The following is a 20584-nucleotide window of genomic DNA, read 5'->3' as shown; positions in this document are numbered from 1 at the left end:
AGCCTTGTTTTATATCTAACTTACCGGCAAGTTTAATATTTCTTCGAGCCTTTCATTAATATTTAATCCTTTTTTTGGACGCATCAACAGAAATATTTCGCGAACATCTGGACAAGATCGTAACACTTTTTCGATAAACACCTTACCCAGAAATCCTGTTGCACCTGTTAGAAATATACTTTGTCCAGCGTAAAACGCAGGAATCGATTTGGCTGGATCAGTTGTCATCTTGTTTATTACTTTTATTAAAATAAAACTAACATGAACAATAACAACTTAGCAATGCAATACGCAGGTATGGAAACACTAGAAATCGTTGCCACCTCTGTTATGACGATAGAAAAATGCAAGTAAAGTTTCAATAAATGTTTGCAACTATTTATACTCTATTACTACCTACGTACGACGAATTGAATTATAATGATTTTATAGCCAATGAAATCTTTAGAACTATTTGTGCAATAGGAAACAGGAAATGATGTGCAGGAAATGCACATAATGTAAGGTTGAAAGAGCATTCAATATATGCAATAGAAAGCATTCAATACATGCTTTTGTTTCGTAATATGCAGCAGCGATGTAAAAATATATTACAATGTATCTTATATTGCATTAGATTAAAGATATAATGCAATATATTTTACTTTGTATTTTAGATGAAAGATATGATGTAATGTATTTTACACATTCCTTTAAATTAAATATATAATGCAATTATTTATTACTTTTAAACGAAATTAACGTAAATAGTAAAACTATACTTTAATAATCTAGAAATGCAAAACGTAGGTACTGAAACACTTGGAATCGTTACCTCCTTTGTTATATGTATTAATAGAGTAAATAGAGAAATGTAGAGACCGAATAAATTATTTAAGATCGACTATTACTTACATTTGCAATAATAATTACAAGAATTGAATTATTATTGTCTTATGGTCAATAAAATCTATGGAACTATCTGCGCTTTGAAAGACACGAAATGATATGCAGAATAACGTTGAAAGATCAAACATACAATACATGCAATAATATACATACTGCTTCATAACATGGCAGTAGAGATATAATGTAATATAAATTAAATTTAATATTTCTTTTTATATTTTTATGTCATTGCATTTCTTTATAACTATCTGCAGCGCATACTGTTTATAAAGATTAAAATATAATATTATAATGTTATAGATAGAGAAAGACAGATAGAGGAGACCGGGAGTAAATAGCCCGCATATATTTCAGAATTTTGAAGTTGTAACTTCTCAAACAACTAATTTTGTGATTACCTGTACAAATATGATAGAGGCAGCTTTCCTCTATATGTTAATCCCGGCCATGATTCTGTTAATCGTATATTTTGTTTTGTATAATAACAAAAATACAAACATGCAGCAACGTGGTCATCTTGCCTTAATACACTACCGGGATTTAGTTGCTCAGTAGCATAGGGTAACAAATATGGGTTTAATATATACAAATTTGATATTTGATACAGATCTTATCATCTTCTCCATTACCGTTCACATTTGTGGCACCAAATTCACATATAAATTTTTAACGGAGCACATGAGAAGTACACGAAAGATTTAATTAGCGGTAAGGGGAATGTTATGACACTTCCACATGTGTTTTCTTCAAATACGTATGACAATTAAATCGTGCTAGAACTGTGACAGACTACACTAACTATGCAGATTGTACAGACTGTTTGTCCGACAGTCACGGCGCTAGCCTTAATTATTGGCCAACCTTATCCTAATCGTTCATATAATAGTGTTGCAGACAACACTGTTACAAAAGCGCATATAAAGTCCTTTTTGTATTATATACTAGAAACATATACGATTTTACTTCAACGCATATCGCATTTTATTTGACCGTCTATATACATAAATATGCATAATACTTAGGATTAATAGTAATGTTCCCGATATTTTAAAAATACAATAAGTCTATCAAGACAAATATCTTCCCCCATTAAAAATTACTTCCCTTTTATGCGTCACATGTGTTTAATTGTCATAAATTACAGTTTTTTTACGGGCAGTATGGATAAGTCATCAATTTTATAATGTATTAGAATACGCCCACTTATATAATGTCCACAGCACAGCAATAGAGATAAAAATTTTCACTATTGTGACGAACAGATGTATTCTAAAAATAGAATAAATGCGATTAATATATTATACATATTATAATTATTTCGATTAGTCTTTTTAAACAGAAAATTGTATAAATTATATTTATTATGTACTGAAGTCCTTATATTGACTTTTTTTCTCTTTCCTTCTAAATTATTTACATCACACAATACACATTGATAATATATTTAATTTACAATTAATAATAATATAAAAGTAATTACAAATTACTCTATCACTGAATTAATAAATAATGTATTGCACTTATAATAAACTTTTAAAATTTCGATATATTTATCTGAGGCGTGATTGCCATAATTATAACTATAAATCATATACTTATTTCTATATATACATATACTATTTGTTTTATCCGTTAGTTTTCAAAAAGTAATCAGATTTGTCTATTGTGATAACATGTTTTCTAAAAGGAGCCGATTTTTAACATATCATGCAATTGCAAACATGTTTAAATAATAATAAATGCTGTTTATAATATATTTTACCTGTTCTTGTGTGCTTTGGCTGCATCCAATCGATTCATGTCTTCGTGAAAGAGATACTTTTTGGCACCAATCACACTATTTCTTTATGTTGTAAGATAAAACATTTAATGACTTTAAATTGTCTTCATTCTAAACATTATTTAAAATAAAAATATAATACACTTACATGAAATAGCTTCTAATATCGTAGTCAGAATAATCCAATAAGAACTTATCCCGGTCATCAGGTTGTATCAAGGATATCAAAGATAACATATTCGTATTTCTGTATTTCCATTCGTGGAACGAAAAGTAACTTAAAGCACGATTGGCCACGTACAGTTTTCTCATTAATCGTACTAGCCTAATTTGAATGTTACTCATAAATATGAAACAGCTTAGTTATAACAACACAGCTTTAACCATATTACTGCAGTGTTAGAATCCACAAGTACAATAAGATAGATGTACAAAGGACATTTTCATAAATATGTTGTTATATTTAAAATTTTTTCGAAATATGTAGAAAAGATAGATAGGTAAAGAGAAACTTAAATTAAAATTCCAGATTAATATCAAATAAATAAATTGCTTTAGCATTTTATTTCAATTTGCGTAAGTACCGCCGATTAAATTAAATACCTGCAGAAAGTTAGTTATTTTAAATTTGCTAAACTAGTACTAAATATTTAATTCAAAACTTACATAGGTCGACGTCCAAAGAATTTCAAAACCAAATCTATTAATATAGCTGGCAGAATATGCAGTAACATAGTTAATGTATAAAACAGAGTAAAATTGTCGGTTAATATTGTGTTAGGAGTCCAGACAATTCCTTCAAAAGGCACTTCATTTGCGACACTAAATAACATTTCTGTAGTACTTTGGTATGTCATGTTTTTCTCCATTGTACAGTTCAAAACATAAGGTGTGGAACTCGCTGTAAAGCTATGTAATAATAATTAAAAAATTATATATTAATAAATAAAATAAATAATAATTACAATTTACAGAATTTCGTATAATGTGCAATGTTTATGTTTCAAAGATAAGACAAATATTTACAAAATGTACAAAAAGTTTTGGCGAATTAAAAATAAATACATAAACAACCGTTATTAAATTATTTAAAAATTGTCCAGTTTTATTTTACATGCAGAAGAATATTTAGATTTTAGATAGATCCATCAAATGATATATGCTTTCAACCTTTAATGCAAACTAAAAATATACATAAATAAACATACGATTAAAAAGAATCTAAATATAAATCGATATTCTTATTATTAGGAACATTCAGTAAAGATGTATATTTGAACAATTACATGCTGTAAATCTTGCATAATATTGCATAATACTGACATTTGCAACCATAGGCTTAGTATTTAACTAAAATCATTTCTCTTTAGATTTAATTTCGTATTTGTATATAACTTAATACAGTTAAAGATGCATGCATGTAAACGTTGATGATCATACCTGGTTAATCCTAGGTTCCAAGATACAACAATTATAGCATTAGTGACAAAGTCTACTGGCACTCCATTTTCAGTAACATGTTTATTACAATAGGCTACTCGTATTACTCCCTTCCCGCCACCAATAGAAAGTCCTATTGGACCATAAACGTTATCTATCCATCCCGGCATTGGCTCTTCTACCGATGACCCCACTAAAATATGAGATACATATTTGTCTATTAATGCTAGATTATTACTTAAATCCCGTAAGATTATTAAACTGTTTCTTGCCCATATATTATCAATCGAAATGAGGATAAAGAAGTTGTAAAACCATATAAACATATATTAAAAATTTTTTTTAATTTTAATTTTGTTATAAAAACCGCCAAGGATGTTAATTTATATTTGACAAATTATATTACATAAATAATGTAAACATAAAAGTAAATCTACTTTTAAAATATATTAGAACCTAAAATATACATGCAATTTTCTTTCTATTTACTTTCAATGCTTTATCTTTACAAGAAGTTAATATCTAACTGTATAAATATTATATTTAAAAACAATGTAACATAAAATAATGGAGATACAAATATTCCGCATACTCCGTAACAACTTATTAAGATTTATTTCTAAACATTAAAAGAAAGGTTACGTACCAATGGGAGGTCTTACAATCGCGCAAGGCAAAGAGGAAGAATAATTCTGTATCACACTTTCCGCTAGGTTCTTCGAAAATATGTACGTGTTGGGAGCGTAGTCCAAACATCTATATATAATTTCAAGTGTATACAGAATTAAATTAATATAATAAAATATTTCAGTATTAATAAAAGCGCGAGATAAATAAGAAAATAGTTTAAAGAAAACAAATTTTGTTTTACTATATTGTAATGACAATTACAAAAATTTGTAATGACAATTTCTATTTATAACTTACTTAGCTGTAAAAATGTTTAAAGTATGTTCATCTAACGACTCGGCCATTTTGATCATCTTTTGCCAGTCAGCTATAGGTGGATAAGGCTTTTCTTCAATAAGTGATTTATTTACATGTGCGAATACTGTACTGATGTATATTAATGCCTTTAACAGAATTTATTTGAAAAAAATGTATTTTTTAAATTTTCTTCAGCACAAAAAAATGTGTATTATAGCAATAAATAATTGATTTATATTAACTGGATATTGATACATTTTATGACATCTCAATCAGGCCTAAATTCTTCCTGATTTATTTTGATTAAAACATTATTAAGTTTGAAAAATACGCCATATAATAAGTGTTTGGGAGGAAGTGTGTGATTGAAATATGAGTTGCTGCGTAAAACATGACCGAAAATATATCATGTAACGTATATTATAAATGTGAATGCAAGTGCACAATTTCAATTACTTACTTTTACATTCTTCATACTTTGAGCTAAAATGCAGATATCTCTCGTTGCTCTAATATTGACAAATATGGCGTATTTTAAAGTGTCATTAAATCTCACACTTGCCGCTCCATGTATTATTATAGACACTCTTTCAATCAGCATTTGTCTGTCCGCAGTCGACAAACCTAATCCCTTCTCTGTGACATCGCCAAAAATTGGAACTAATTTCTCGAAATTCGAAGGATGCTCATCGCGCAATTTGTCAAATAACTTAAATAGAAGTTAGAAATTATAAAAACGTTTTTATTAAAATAAATACAATAATTTCTAAGATAATTTGAATAAATTTACATTAGAAGGAACGTGTAATGACGTTTACAACATTTTACTCTAAATGCAATATATTTTATTATGCACTATTTATAAAGTGTTAATGTCAAAAGTAACTTTCTTTAATAATAATAATGACGTTTACTATAACGTTTTTGAAAAAAAAATTTGTTTTATTATATGTTTAAATGTGATATAATAATAATATGTTAAAGATCTTTAAAATCTGAAAAAATGCGTTTTTATAAAAAGATTCTCTTTCCACAACAAACTTACTGGTAAGTTTAACATTTGTTCGAGCCTTTCGTTAATATTTAGTCCCTTTTTTGGACGCATTAATAAGAATATTTCACGAACATCTGGACAAGATCGCAATACTTTTTCGATAAACACTTTACCCAAAAATCCTGTTGCACCTGTCAAAAATACACTTTGTCCAGCGTAAAATGCAGGAATCGATTTGACCGGATCAATTGTCATCTTATTTATCACTTTTAAAACAAAGCTAATATTAACAATAATAACTTAACAATGCAACAGGTATTTAGATACTGAAACACTTGAAACCGTTGTCACTTTTTTTCTGTCGATATAAACATGCAAGAAAAGATTGAATAAAATTTTAAAAACTACTTATGGGTTAAGAAACAGGAAATGATGTGCAGGAATATGTAATGAGGTTGAAAGAGCAAACAAACAATATATGCGATAATATGCGTGTGCAATAATTTAATATTCGTAATATGGCAGTCACGTAAAGGCAGAAAAGATATTATGTAATATATTTTATATTGCATTATGTGTAAATGCCATTTATTATGAAGCGCAGATGCATATTATTGCATATATTGTGTGCTTCCTCTTTCAATCTTACATCATTTTCTGCACATCATTTCCTGTTTCCTACAGCACAGATAGTTCTAGAAATTTGATTGGCTATAAAACGAATATAATTCTATTCGTACGTGGGAAATAAGCGTGTATAATTTACAATTATATAGTTATAATTGTTTATTTGAACTCTACTTATCTCTTCCTATCGACATGATAAAAGTGAAAACGATTCCAAATGTTCAGTATCTACCTTCTGCATTGAGTGATTATATTGTTCATGTTAGCTTTGTTTTAAAAGTAATAAATAAGATGACAACTGATTTGGCCCAGTCGATTTCTATACATTACATGCCTACTGCTTCTCATGCGCTTATTTGCTCAGACGTTTTAATTAATTATTCAATAACTAGTGAGAATTTTGCAAAATGGCACATGACTTTTCTTTTTAGTTTGACCCAATCTACTTTCACCTTGGTCATGACTTGCCGAACATCTTGTTTATACTCATAAATTGGTTATACTCATAAATTGAATATATAAGAAATGAAACGTAAAAATATCAATACTTTATTTTTATTTTATACGTTGATCTTCATATAGTTCTTTTTGTAAATACACGATGTATTGCAAACAATTATTACATTATTACAGCCTGTTGGTTATTACGTATGTAACAGTAAGTTGTCGTTTATGTATTTACTTCTATGTATATTGCACTTTATTTGATTAATTTCTAAGCATATACACATATACACGATAAATATTCAAATATCCCCGTTATATTTTAAATATATAATAAAGTATCTATAAAAAGAAAAATATTTTTTAGCTAAAAAATCATTTTTCTTCTGAAAGCTATGCATTATATGGATTTGATTATCATAAACTGTAGTTCACTAAACATGGGTAATCAGCAATTTTATAATATATAAGAGTAGATCCACTTAAACATTATCCACAATATGCCAGTAGAGACAACAGTTTCCACTATTGTAACAAACAGATGCACTCTGAAAATAGAATAAATGTAATTAATATGTTATACATGTCTCAGTTACTTTGATTATGCATCTTAAATAAGAAATTGTAAAAAACTTATTTTGCTATTTAAAATGTATCAATAAATTCACAACGATACTTTTTCTCTTTCTCAGGCGTTTTCTGTATTATTTATGTCATAAAATACACATCGACAGCAATACGTATTTTTTGATAAATATTTTACTATATAATCTAATTATTTAAAATGTCTTACTCTAAACTTGTAATAAGAATTTTGAAATTTCAAACATTTATCAAACATTTATCTAAAATGTAACCTCCAAAGTTATAGTGATTTTTTTATACATTATAGATTCGTTTCATCCGTTAGTTTCCGAAAAGTAATCGATCGTTTAATTTTCATTGCTATTATATGTTAACTAATGAGAGCCGATTTTTTAAATGCGCAAACATAAGTAAACGATAATTTTATAACTTATTCATAACCTATTAATATATACCTTTTACTATGTGCTCTGGCTGCATCCAATCGATTTAAGTCTTCGTGAAGAAGAAATTTTTTGCCACCAATGGCACTATTCCTTTATATTGTGAGATAAAACATTTAATGACTGGGTCTTCACTGTGAACATTGTTTAGAATATAAAAAAATATAATACACTTACTTGCAATATTCTCTAATATCAATGTAGGAATAATCAAAAGAAAACATATCCCTGTTATCAGGTGGTATTGAGGATATTAAAAATAAGCTATTAGTATTGCTGTATTTCCATTCATGGAACGAAAAATAACTCACAGCACGATTGACCACGTACAGTTTTCTCTGCAGTCGTATTAGCCTAATTTGCAATGTTATTCATTAAAATAAAAGTTTAATTATAATGATACGGAATCAACTATATTATTGAATCTGTAAGATTCAAAATCCGCAAGTGCAATTAAAATAGATAGAAAGAATATATACGTTTTTATAGATATATTGCTATGTATAAAAGTTTCTTCTAAATATGTAAAAGAGATAAATAGATAAAGAGAAGAAATATAATATATGCAAAATAATATTCCATATTAATTTATAATAGAAACATTTTTTTATTGAAAACGAAACATATATTATTTGTATGCGGAATAGCTGAATCTCACTGATTAAATTAAATACATGCAGAAATAATTTGCATTTGCTAAACTAGATATATATTTAATTTAAGAACTTACATAGGTCGACGTCCTGAGAAATATAAAATCAGATCTATTAATATAGCTGGCAGAATATGCAATAAAATCGTTAATATATAGAACAGTATAAAATTATCGGTCAATATTGTATTAGGAATCCAGACAATTCCTTCCAAAGGCACCTCATCACGCGTAATACTGAATAATAATTTTATACCATCTTGATATGTCAGGTGTTTCTGATTTGTACAGTTTAAAATAAAAGGTGTGGAACCTGCTGTAAAGCTAATAATAAACATAATTATGTATTAATTAATAAACTAAAAAATAAATAATAATAGGTTTGCAATTTATGCAAAATTTTTGTATAATTTGTATTAAGTGTAGAAATAAGATAATATAGATAATGTAAATTGTATAGATAATAAGAAAGTAATTTCCGAAATTTCAAATTATGCAATTCCATGAAATATCATTAAAAAGTAGGTATATAGTAAACATTGATATAATTTTAAATAGAGAAAAGAAGCTTTCGCGTATTTATAATTTAATGTAGTTAAAAATGCATGCTTATATACGTTGATGGTCATACGTAGTTAATCCTAGCTTCCAAGTTACAACTATTATAGCTTTGATGACAATATCTACTGGTACTGCGTCTTCGTTAACGGATTTATTACAACAGCCTATTCGTATTAATCCTTTTCCGCCACCAATGAAAAGTCCTATTGGACCATAAATATTATCTATCCATCCTGGCATTGGTTCTTTTAGCGATGGCATCACTAAAATATGAAATACATTTGTTAAGCTAATATTAATGCGTTATTGTTATATTCTAGTAATATTATCAAGTTTGCCCATACATTATCAACCGAAATGAAAAAAGAAGAGTTATAGAGTTATATAAACATATGTTGTAGAATCCTATGCATATGTTTAGTTTTTGGTTACTTTAATTTCTCGTAAGAAATGTCAAACATGTTAATTTATTTAGTAATAAAAATTATTGTAAAAGACATATTTGACGAACTACATAAATACCAACATAACAGTAAATGTATTTTTAAAATAATTAGAACTTAAAATATACATGTAATTTTCTTTCTTTTTATACTTTCAATGCCTTTATCATCTTTACAAAAAGTTATATTCTACCGGTATAAATATTATATTTAAAAACAATGTAATATAAAATGGAGATACAAATATTCCGCATACTCTATAACAACTTATAAAGATTTATTTTTGAAAATTAAAAAAAAGGCTATGTACCAATGGAAGGTCTTACGATCGCGCAAGGCAAAGAGGAAGAATAATCCTGTATCACACTTTCCGATAGGTTCTTCGAAAATATATACGTGTTGGGAGCGTAATCCAAACATCTATATATAATTTCAAGTGTGCACAAAATTAAAAATTTTAATATCATTAGAAGTACAATATGTAAATAAAAGAATAGTTCTAAAAACAGTTCTAAATAGATAACTATGATAATATAATAAGAAATATATAATTTAAAAATGTAATAGGTAATATAATATAATAATAAATTAAAAGTTAAAAAAACATACCTAACTATATAAAATGTATAAACGCGATTAGTTTATAGCTTACTTAGCTGTAAAAATGTTTAAAGTATGCTCATCCAATGACTCGGCCATATCTATCATCTTCCGCCAATCAGCTATAGGCGGGTATACTTTTTCTTCAATAAATGGATTATTCACGTGTGCGAATGCTGTACCGACATACACTAATGCCTTTAATAAAAACGAGGAATCTTTTTTTTAAATTTTTGTATACATAAAAGTTTGTATATAATAACAAGATATATTTAATTTATACTATAGATACTGATACATTATGATATTTCAATCATGTTTACATTCTTCCAAATTTATTCTGTTCAAACTGTTATTAAACTTAAAAATACGCCATAATAAGTATTTACGAGAAAATTTATGATTGAGATATGTAACGTTGTGCGCAAAACATTATACATAAAATGTATCACGTAATGCAATGAATTACGTAAAATTATACATGAATACAAATTCACATTCTGTAATTTTTTTTTTTAGTAAAAATTACTTACTTTTAAATTCTTCATACTTTGAGCTAAAATACAAATGTCTCTCGTTGCTCTAGTGTTGGAAAGTATAGCATATTTTAAACTGTTATTAAATCTTACACTCGCCGCTGCATGTATTATTATAGTCACTCTTTCAATCAACATTTGACTGTCTGCAGCCGACAAACCTAATCCTTTCTCACTAACATCGCCAAAAATTGGAATTAATTTCTCGAAATTAGAAGCTCGCTCATCGCGTAGTTTTTCATATAACTAAACAGATACATTATAATTTATAAAAACGTTTTCATTACAGTAATAATTCTAAACATATTTTTAATAAATGTACAATATTAGAGTGAAATGGTTAATAATATACTTGCAATAACACATTTTACTTTAAATATATTCCAATATTTTATTATATATTATTTATTATATATTATGTTACTGTTATTGAAAATAACTTTCTTTAGTGATGTGTGATTTGTGCAATTGCAACGACACTGACATTTACAAAAAAAAATTATTTTTACTAAACATTTAAATATAATAAAATATATATTTTAAAAATCTTACAAATACTGTAAAAATGCGTCGTTACAAAAAGTTTTACTTTCTATATATAACTTACCGGTAAATCTAATATTTTTTCCAGTCTTTGATTTATACTTAATCCTTTCTTCGGACGCATCAACAGAAATATTTCACGAACATCTGGACAAGATCGCAATACTTTTTCAATATACACTTTACCCAGAAATCCTGTCGGACCTGTCAAAAGTATACTTTGTCCGGCGTAAAATGCAGGAATCGATTTGGCTAAATCAACTGTCATCTTGGTCGTTACTGTATTATTTATTTTATTTTATTACTATTATAACAAAGTTAACATAAATAATAATGATCTAACAGCTCAACACAAAACTAAGGTATAGAAACACTTGGAATCGTTGTCACTTTTCGTTTGTCGATGTAAGTAAAGAATAAATGTTTATAACTTCTTACACGGGCTGCTGCTTACACACGAAATGAATTATAATCGTTTTATAACCGTCAGCCAATCAAACTTGTGGGATTATATGTGCTTCGATAAACAGGATATGCAGATATATGCTTGTATATCTACAGTGTAAGGTTGAAAGTGCAAACTTATGAAATATATGCAATAATATGCGTCTGCTTCACAATATATAGCAATAATGTGAAGATATAATACATTTATATAATAACAATTATAGTAATAATAACTATTTGCAGCGCAGATTGCTAGTAAATATTTAAAAACATATAATACTATTTAATTTAATAAGAGAATTGAAAAAAAGAGAGGAAAGAAGAGAAGGAGGAGATGGAAAGTTAAAAGGTAGAGAAAGAGAGAAGGAGAGAGAGAGAGAGAGAGAGAGAGGGTGGGAAGAAGGGAGGGAGAGAAAGAAGGAGAAGGGTAGAGGGAGGGAGGTGAAAGGAAGCTCATCTCTTATATATAAAAGTATTTCCAATAGCCATAACTAAACGAATTGTGTGTGTAATAATTTAAACTTTCCTAGTAAAATTTTATGTATACCTATGCGTTATACTTATAAGTTGACCCTTATTAATAATCACTTGTTTTTTACAAAAAACATATTGTATATGTTCGTTCCTTTTTAGTTTTATCTAAAACCTAGTCCCGTTTCACTAACATCACCAGAAATCGGAACTAATTTTTCGAAATTAGAAGGTCATTCTTCGCACAATTTGTCAAATAACTGAAATAGAAGAACATTACAATTTACCAAAAGATCTTTCTTATAATAAATCAAAGATATTTGTAATAAGTTTATAATAACAGAATAAAATGTTTAATGAAATTTGCGACAACATTTTGCTTTACCTGTATATTAATCTCTTATTACAAACTACTTATAAAATCATATTGTTAAAAGTAACTCTCTTTAGTAATTAGACGTTGAACTAGTATTTACCAAAAAAATTCTTTCTACTATACATTTAAAGTGGTACACGGGTACAACGTCGTAATTTTAGATACCTTCAAAGAATGCGTAATTGTAAGTTTCTCTTCTCACTTACCTGTAAATTTAACATTTTTTCGAGCCTTTTGTTAACATTTAATCCCTTTTTCGGACGCATCAACATAAATATTTCGCTAACATCTGGACAAGATCGTAACACTTTTTCGATAAACACCTCTTACCCAGAAATTCTGTTGCACCTGTTAGAAATATAGTTTATCCAAACGTAAAACGCAGGAATAGACTTGGCTGGATCAGTTGTCATCTTATTTTTTTTTAAATAAAGTTAATATAAATAATAATAATCTAGCAACGCAACGTGCAAAAGGAAGTGAGAAAAAATGTAATGCATCCTGTATATGCATATAATCTAAACTAATAAAGTTTCAGAAATTAGTATCTGTTTATACTCATAATTAATTTATTTATTTCTTAAAAGTATTTCCAATAGTAGGTACACTATATAATCGCATAAATTTTTTAATAAGCACTTTTTTGCTGAAAAAATCAGTAATTATATTACAATCAGCACATAAAAAGCTAGTATATATAATTATATGGATAAATCATTTCATTTATAATGTAAAAGAGTAGATCCACCAATATATCATTCGCAGTATACCAATAGAAACGATAGTTTCCACCATTGTGACGAATAGATACACCCTAAATACAGAATAAATGCAATTAATACGTTATACATACTTGTATCTCAATTATATCAATTATGTTTCTTAAACAGAGAATAAAATAAATTCTATTTAATCTTCTTAATTAATATATTTCGAAGTACTTATATCGATAATCTCTTATTATTCCTTGACATTACCTGAATTATTAACATTATACAATACATATTGACAGCAACATGAAATTTATGATTTATATTTTTATAAATAATTATTTACAATGGTTTACTTTATTACTGAGATATCAAATTAAATATAAAATTTATATTGAGATTCAAAATTTCCGACATATTTATTTGAGATGTGATTGCCAAAATTGTAACTCTAAATCATATAGTTACTTTTTTAAACACTGGGTTTGTTTTATCCGCTAGTTTCAAAAAGTACGTATAAATTCTATTGTTATTGCATGTTATCTAATAGTCGATTTTTAAATACCACATAAATATGTGTAAATGATACAATTACAGTAATAGCACAGTAATATATTTATACCTTTTACTGTGCGATCTAGCTGCATCCAATCGATTCATGTCTTCGTGAAGAAGAAATTTTTTGACGCCAATTGTGCTATTCCTTCATATCGTAAAATAAACATTTATTATCCTTAAATTATCTTTATTGTAAATATTATATAGAATAAAACATATAAAACATTTACTTTATGTACTCCCTCATATCGCAATCGGAATAATCAAAAGAAAACATATCCCTGTTATCGGGTGGTATCGAGGACATCACAGCCAATTTATTTGTATTACTGAATTTCCATTCATGGGACGAAAAATGACTCAGAGCACAATTGGCTACATACAGTTTTCTTTGCAGTCGTACTAGCCTTATTTGTATGTTACTCATTAATACGAAACGGTTAAATTTTTATAGATGTATTATTATATAAAAATTACATTATTGTATGAACGTTTTCCTTAAATAAATACAAAGAAAAGCTAGATAAAAAGATATAAAGAAAGAATACACACACACACACGCAAAGTGATAATAAATTTATGATAAAAAGTATTTTCTTACCAAAAAAGTATATTATTGTTTAATTTGAGGAATTAATTAAATTTTGCCGATTTTATCAAATATATATTCAGGAATAATTTGCGTTTGTTAGTTAAATATTTAATTTAAGACTCACATTGGTTGACGCCCAGAGAATTTTAAAATCAAATCTATTAATATAGCTGGCAGCATATGCAGGAATATCGTTAATATATAGAACAGAATCAGATTGTCGGTCAACCGTGCATTAGGAGTCCAGATATTTCCTTCCAAAGGTATCTCACGTGCGATATTGCGTAGCGTTCTTGTAACATTTTGATGAGTTATGTGTTTCTGAGTCGTACAGTTTAAAACAAATAAAGTGGAATCTGCAGAAAAGCTAATAATAAACAACATTACAAATTACAACGAAAGATAATTAATTTATTATTTAACAATGTTTGGAGAAATTTGTAGTAAGTTTCAGAAATAAGGCAAATATTGGCCAAATTTTAAGTTGTGTGATATATAAAATATCATTAAAAAATATTCATTATTAACATCATGTTTCGAATATTCAAATTGAGCAATTACGGAAATTAGAGCAATCACGTACATTTTTTAAACAAAAATCGGAAACCCGTTTTTTATTAGCAATTTTTCTAATTTTATTACATTCTTTAGTTCTTTCTACCCCTATTTCATATATAATTCTTTAAAATTCGGTCAATTATTTCCCGAAAAATTGGAAAAATTTCGGAACCGGTTTCCAAAAAGATCGGTAACAAAAAATTATACACATCATGGCAATCCCCGAAAATATATTCTACCTTTACTTCATATACAATTCTTTGAGATTTAGTCCATTAACGAATGAGTAGTTCGCGGACAGACAAACAAACAGTCGGGTTTTATATTATAGTATGATAAAAAAAGCTCTTATTAAATTATTTATATATTTTTAGTATTATTATACAAAGAAAGTCATAAATAAATTTATCCAAAAATAAGAATTTAATATATGTATAAAGTGCAACCTTTTTAATGCAAAGTAAAAAAAACATAGCAAAATTCGAAGTATATATGTTCTATTAGAAATCGACAAATATAGAAAATAGGCTAATTAAGAGCCAGGCGCGGTAAATAATGCGAAAAAGTTTTATTTAAAAATTTTTACATGTTTTATTCAAACCCTAGCTGAGATAATATTTTTTGCAATGATTTTTTTACAGTTATTTAGATTATTTAGATTGAAATGATTTAGAGGGATGGGAGGGATTTTACTACTCGAACCGGAGCTGTGTTGCAAGTCTGACAATTTAGTCAGCGCGCAGTCAAGGTTGGAAAATACGTAAAATATAAATATAAATAAAACTTTCGCGCATCATTTACCGCGCCTAGCTCTTAATTATCACATTTTCTATATTCGTAAAAAACATGTACCAAATATTTGATTGAGAAAGCTGTAAGTAAAAATCAAAGATTTTATTATAGATATATAAAAGTTATATCATTGAACAATTATATTCGACTACCAAATGTAGCATAATGCAGGCATCTGCTTAGACTCGTCTAGGCACTATCCTCCTTAGATTTAATAAATAAATTGAAGAAAATGCATACGCGCGCGCGGCTATGTAGTAAACATGGATTGAGCTAGTTTTAAGTAAAGAAAGAAAGCTTTCGCGCATTTATAAGGAAAGTGTATTGAAAGCATGCAAAAGTATATTGATGGTCATACCTGGTCAATCCAATCTTCCAAGATACGACTAATATAGCTTTGATGACAATGTCTACTGGAACTATATCTTCATTCAGATTTTTATTACAACAGCCTACTCGTATTATACCTTTTCCGCCACCAATATAAAGTCCTATTGGACCATAAATGTTATCTATCCATCCTGGCATTGGTTCTTTTATCGATGATGTCACTAAAGTTGATAATGAGATTTGATATCACATAAATTTTGTAGATTAAATTATACTGGCTATATTAATAAATTCTGGTAATATGTCTATATCTGTATATCTATATATCTAATCTACATATAGTAATTAAATTATTTCTTGCCTACATACATGTCAATCGAAATGATAAAGGAAAGCTCTATATAAATATATCTTCAACTTTTATTACATCTAATTTTTTATTTACTAACATTTACAAACTAATTTTTTATAAGAAATACCGTTAATCTATTTATTTGTTTATTACAAGTAAAAACATGTTTGATGTTTGAAAAGATATGTTTGAATAATTATATTTATATAAATACAAAAATAAATATTAATCATGGTTTACAAAAAATTATATCTTATTTGTACAAATAATTTATAAAGCAGAATAAAATAAAATAATAAATATAAAAAATAAATTGGGCATATTCGAGAGTAACGCACTGGAGCAAAAATTTATTTCTAATAATCAAAGAAAGGCTATACGTACCCATGGAAGGTCTTACAATCGCGCAAGGCAAAGAGGAAGAATATTCCTGTATTACGCTCTCTGCTAGATTTTTCGAAAAAATATAGGTATTGGGTATGTAATCCAAACATCTATACATAAATTCAAGAGTATACAAAATTTAGTACATAAATATTATTAAAAATACGATATAAATAAAAAAATAATGCCAAAAAAACAAATTATTCTAGCACATTTAACTATATAAAATTTATAAACACGATTACCATTTATAGCTTACTTAGCTGTAAAAATATTTAAAGTATGGTTATCCAATGACTCGGCCATATCTATCATTTTCTGCCAATCAGCTATAGGTGGATACGCTTTTTCTTCAATGAGTGGATTATTCACGTGTGTGAATGCTGTACTGATATACACTAATGCCTTTACAAAGTAAGAAATTTATTTACAAATTATATGTATTTTTAAATTTATTCTGTTTAAATTATTATTAAACTCAAAAATATACCATAATAAATATTTGAGAGAAAATTTATGATTCAAATATAAATTGTTGCGCAAGGACATTACCTAAAATATATCATGCAACGCAATGGATTATTTATGAATACAAATGCACAATCTCTGTTACTCTTTTTAAGTAAAAATTACTTACTTTCATATTCTTCATACTTTGAGCTAAAATACAGATGTCTCTCGTTGCTCTAGTATTGACAAATATAGCGTATTTTAAAGTGTCATTAAATCTCACACTTGCTGCTCCATGTATTATTATAGTCACTCTTTCAATCAACATTTGTCTGTCCGCAGCTGACAATCCTAGTCCCTTCTCACTAACATCGCCAGAAATCGGAACTAATTTTTCAAAATTCAAAGGTCGTTCTTCGCGTAATTTGTCAAATAACTTAAATAAAAGAACATTTATAAAACGGTTTTTCTTATAATAAAAACTTCTAGATATTTTTACTAAATTTATAACATAATGGAATAGCATTAATTTAATATGGCATTCGTAACAACATTCTGCTTTACCTGCATTCCAATCTTTTATTATAAAAACCATTTATAAAATTTTATTGCGGAAATTAACTTTCTCTAGTTATAATGTTGCAATAGTATATTTACAAATGAATTCTTTCTACTATACATTTAAATGAGGTACATATATTAATTTAAATAAATCCAAGAAATGTGTGATTGTAAACGTTTCTTTTCTAACTTACCGGTAAATTTAATATTTTTTCGAGCCTTTTATTAACACTTAATCCCTTTTTCGGACGCATCAACATAAATATTTCGCGAACATCTGGACAAGATCGTAACACTTTTTCGATAAACACCTTACCCAGAAATCCTGTTGCACCTGTCAAAAATATACTTTGCCCAGCGTAAAATGCAGGAATCGACTTAACTGGATCAGTCGTCATCTTATTACTTTTAAAATAAAGTTAATATAAATAATAATAATCTAGCAACGCAACGCAAAATAAAGGTATCGAAACACTTGGAATCGTTGTCAGTTTTGTTATGACGAATGATGTAGGTAGTTCGAGGAAACTACTTATGAATAACTTTTATTATGCACTCATCAAATTTGTGGAATCGCTTGTGTTTAAACAGGAAATGACTATCGTGCAGTGTAAGGTTGAAAGAGCAAACAAAGTAGATAAACGCAATAATATACATCTACTGCTTCACTATACATGTAGCAGTTAAAAAAAATATAATGCAATGTACTTATATAATAACACTTATAATAATTATAATTATGAATAATTATGAACAAAGCAGATTGTTTATAAAGATTTAAATATAACATTATAGAATTAAACAGGAAAAGAAATATAGAAAGAGAGAGAGAGAGAGAGAGAGAGAGAGAGAGAACAAAATTTCAGATTTAAATTGATAATAAAATTGTATATACATATATGTATACATGAAATAAAAAAAAATTGTAAACAAGCTATTCTTGTAGAGCTGAAGGTAACAATCGCATTGGGTTTTTTGCAGTTCACGTTGATTTAAGGTGGATAAACATGCTTAGTGCTCGATATAAAATATAAAAATAATATATAATAGTTTGTCATACTGGCGCGTATGATGTACATGTTTGATATAATCATGATATTACTATCACGAATATAAATTACGGAAATTTTGCGGTTGTTTTGGTATAAAGTATAATTAGCCAGAATAAAACACATAATTTAATTGCAAAAGATTATTAAAGATTTAATATTCATAGAAGTGTCCAGAATCTTTGCAACAAAGCAAAATGTTACAGATAATTCATGCAAATATGTTAATTCTCTTATTTCAAATTTCAGTTTGTCTTTAAGACGTCATATCTCCCGATTTGAGACATACGTGTTGTCTGGGTTTGCAGCAACTATAATATATTGATGGAAATGCTACGTAGAGAAAGGAGATACCCAATATACCCATAGGGAAGAAATGTCATATGTTTTGAAAAATGTTAAAGAAATTAATGGCGAAAAAAGTGATTTGGTGCTTGCGATGATGAGCGCTAGAAACCGAAGCCCAAATCCATTTTCCTTCATTTAAAGCAGGAACAACACAGATATTCAATTTTAAAAGAAAACACTAGATTGTGTATCAAAAAAAAGAAATCAATTTGTAAATTGTTTGACAAAGACAAAGAGTAATTACAAGTTGTATGCCAGGAATTTATAAGTTATACTATATGTCACTTACGTAGAAGAATTTAAAGTATGTTCATCCAACAATTCGGTTATTTCGATCATCTTCTACCTATCACCTGCAGATAGGGATGCTGTTTCCCTATAACTTTATTCACCTGTGTAAATACTGTATTAATATACATCCTTTAAATGAATGCCTTTAATAGATAAAGAATAATTTAAAATTATTTAAAAAAATTACATCGTTTTTTAAATTTCCTCTTGTTTAAAAAGTTTTTATAATAATAATACATAGTTCATAAAAGAACAAATACATATGCTTGATAAAAACAAAACTATATAATCAGGTCATACGACCAATTTATAATAGTGGAAATAATAATTGTTTACGCGTTTCGACTTACTTAGTCTTCATCGAAACCTGTTTAGTCAAACTGATAAAATTACATTACAAAAAATATAAAATTCGAATACAGTCATGTGTTTTTTTTTCAATAATATGACTGCAAAAATATAATACAATTTATTTTATATTTGAGATGTAGATTGTTTATAAAAATTTGAATATAACGTGATTGTAGGTATATAATAGCTCTGGAATTTTATAAATAAAGTTTTGATTGAAAATTGAAGTAAAGCGGATTCAAATTGGAAATCGAACTGAATGGTTCATTTATATTATGAATAGATAATAAGAGGAAATGATAGACAGAATGATAAACAGTTTAAGTAAATTATGCAGCATAAATTGTAATAATTATTGAATGGTTAATTCTGTCAACTCACTTTGCTTTAACTAAAATGTCTCACGAGTCTATATTTTTTTATACATCACGTACATATTTACGAAAATCAGCACATCAAGAACAGACATTCCAATAAATATAATGTGACATCAATATTTCT

General features: G+C 27.4%; 2 protein-coding genes across 2 annotated transcripts; both read right to left on the bottom strand.

Annotated features, from left to right (window-relative positions):
- Positions 1-1203: 1203 nt before the first annotated feature.
- Positions 1204-6394, bottom strand: LOC139808847 (fatty acyl-CoA reductase 1-like). The gene is made up of 9 exons (XM_071771301.1): positions 6081-6394; positions 5496-5744; positions 5036-5181; positions 4755-4864; positions 4109-4301; positions 3335-3577; positions 2817-2993; positions 2651-2731; positions 1204-2157 (listed from the first exon to the last, which is right to left on the bottom strand). The coding sequence occupies exons 1-9, from the start codon at positions 6282-6284 to the stop codon at positions 2067-2069; spliced, it is 1494 nt and encodes a 497-aa protein (XP_071627402.1). The 5' UTR covers positions 6285-6394; the 3' UTR covers positions 1204-2066.
- A 795-nt stretch (positions 6395-7189) lies between these two features.
- On the bottom strand, positions 7190-18825 carry LOC139809115 (uncharacterized). Its single transcript, XM_071771777.1, has 19 exons — positions 18239-18825; positions 17671-17919; positions 17293-17438; positions 17034-17143; positions 16326-16518; positions 14742-14984; positions 14256-14432; positions 14090-14170; positions 13492-13571; positions 12964-13046; positions 11528-11761; positions 10918-11166; positions 10437-10582; positions 10095-10204; positions 9412-9604; positions 8859-9104; positions 8306-8482; positions 8141-8221; positions 7190-7648 (listed from the first exon to the last, which is right to left on the bottom strand). The coding sequence occupies exons 1-19, from the start codon at positions 18440-18442 to the stop codon at positions 7558-7560; spliced, it is 3093 nt and encodes a 1030-aa protein (XP_071627878.1). The 5' UTR covers positions 18443-18825; the 3' UTR covers positions 7190-7557.
- Positions 18826-20584: the final 1759 nt, after the last annotated feature.

Source organism: Temnothorax longispinosus, chromosome 2, assembly GCF_030848805.1.
Source record: "Temnothorax longispinosus isolate EJ_2023e chromosome 2, Tlon_JGU_v1, whole genome shotgun sequence".
Classification (NCBI taxonomy): Eukaryota; Metazoa; Arthropoda; class Insecta; order Hymenoptera; family Formicidae; genus Temnothorax; species Temnothorax longispinosus.
The sequence above is the reverse complement of the archived record's forward strand: the minus strand, read 5'-3'. Positions and strand labels throughout refer to the sequence as shown.

Coding starts and splice junctions, on each gene's coding strand:
- LOC139808847 (XM_071771301.1), bottom strand. CDS start 6,284: ATGACAATTGATCCGGTCAAATCGATTCCTGCATTTTACGCTGGACAA. Junction 3,578..4,108: donor TGGAACCTAGGATTAACCAG/GTATGATCATCA, acceptor ATTATTACATAG/CTTTACAGCGAGTTCCACAC. Junction 2,994..3,334: donor TTCTTTGGACGTCGACCTAT/GTAAGTTTTGAA, acceptor CATTCAAATTAG/GCTAGTACGATTAATGAGAA.
- LOC139809115 (XM_071771777.1), bottom strand. CDS start 18,442: ATGACGACTGATCCAGTTAAGTCGATTCCTGCATTTTACGCTGGGCAA. Junction 14,171..14,255: donor GATATGAGGGAGTACATAAA/GTAAATGTTTTA, acceptor TACGATATGAAG/GAATAGCACAATTGGCGTCA. Junction 11,762..12,963: donor AAAAAATGTTAAATTTACAG/GTAAGTGAGAAG, acceptor TAATAGTAATAA/AATAAAATAAATAATACAGT.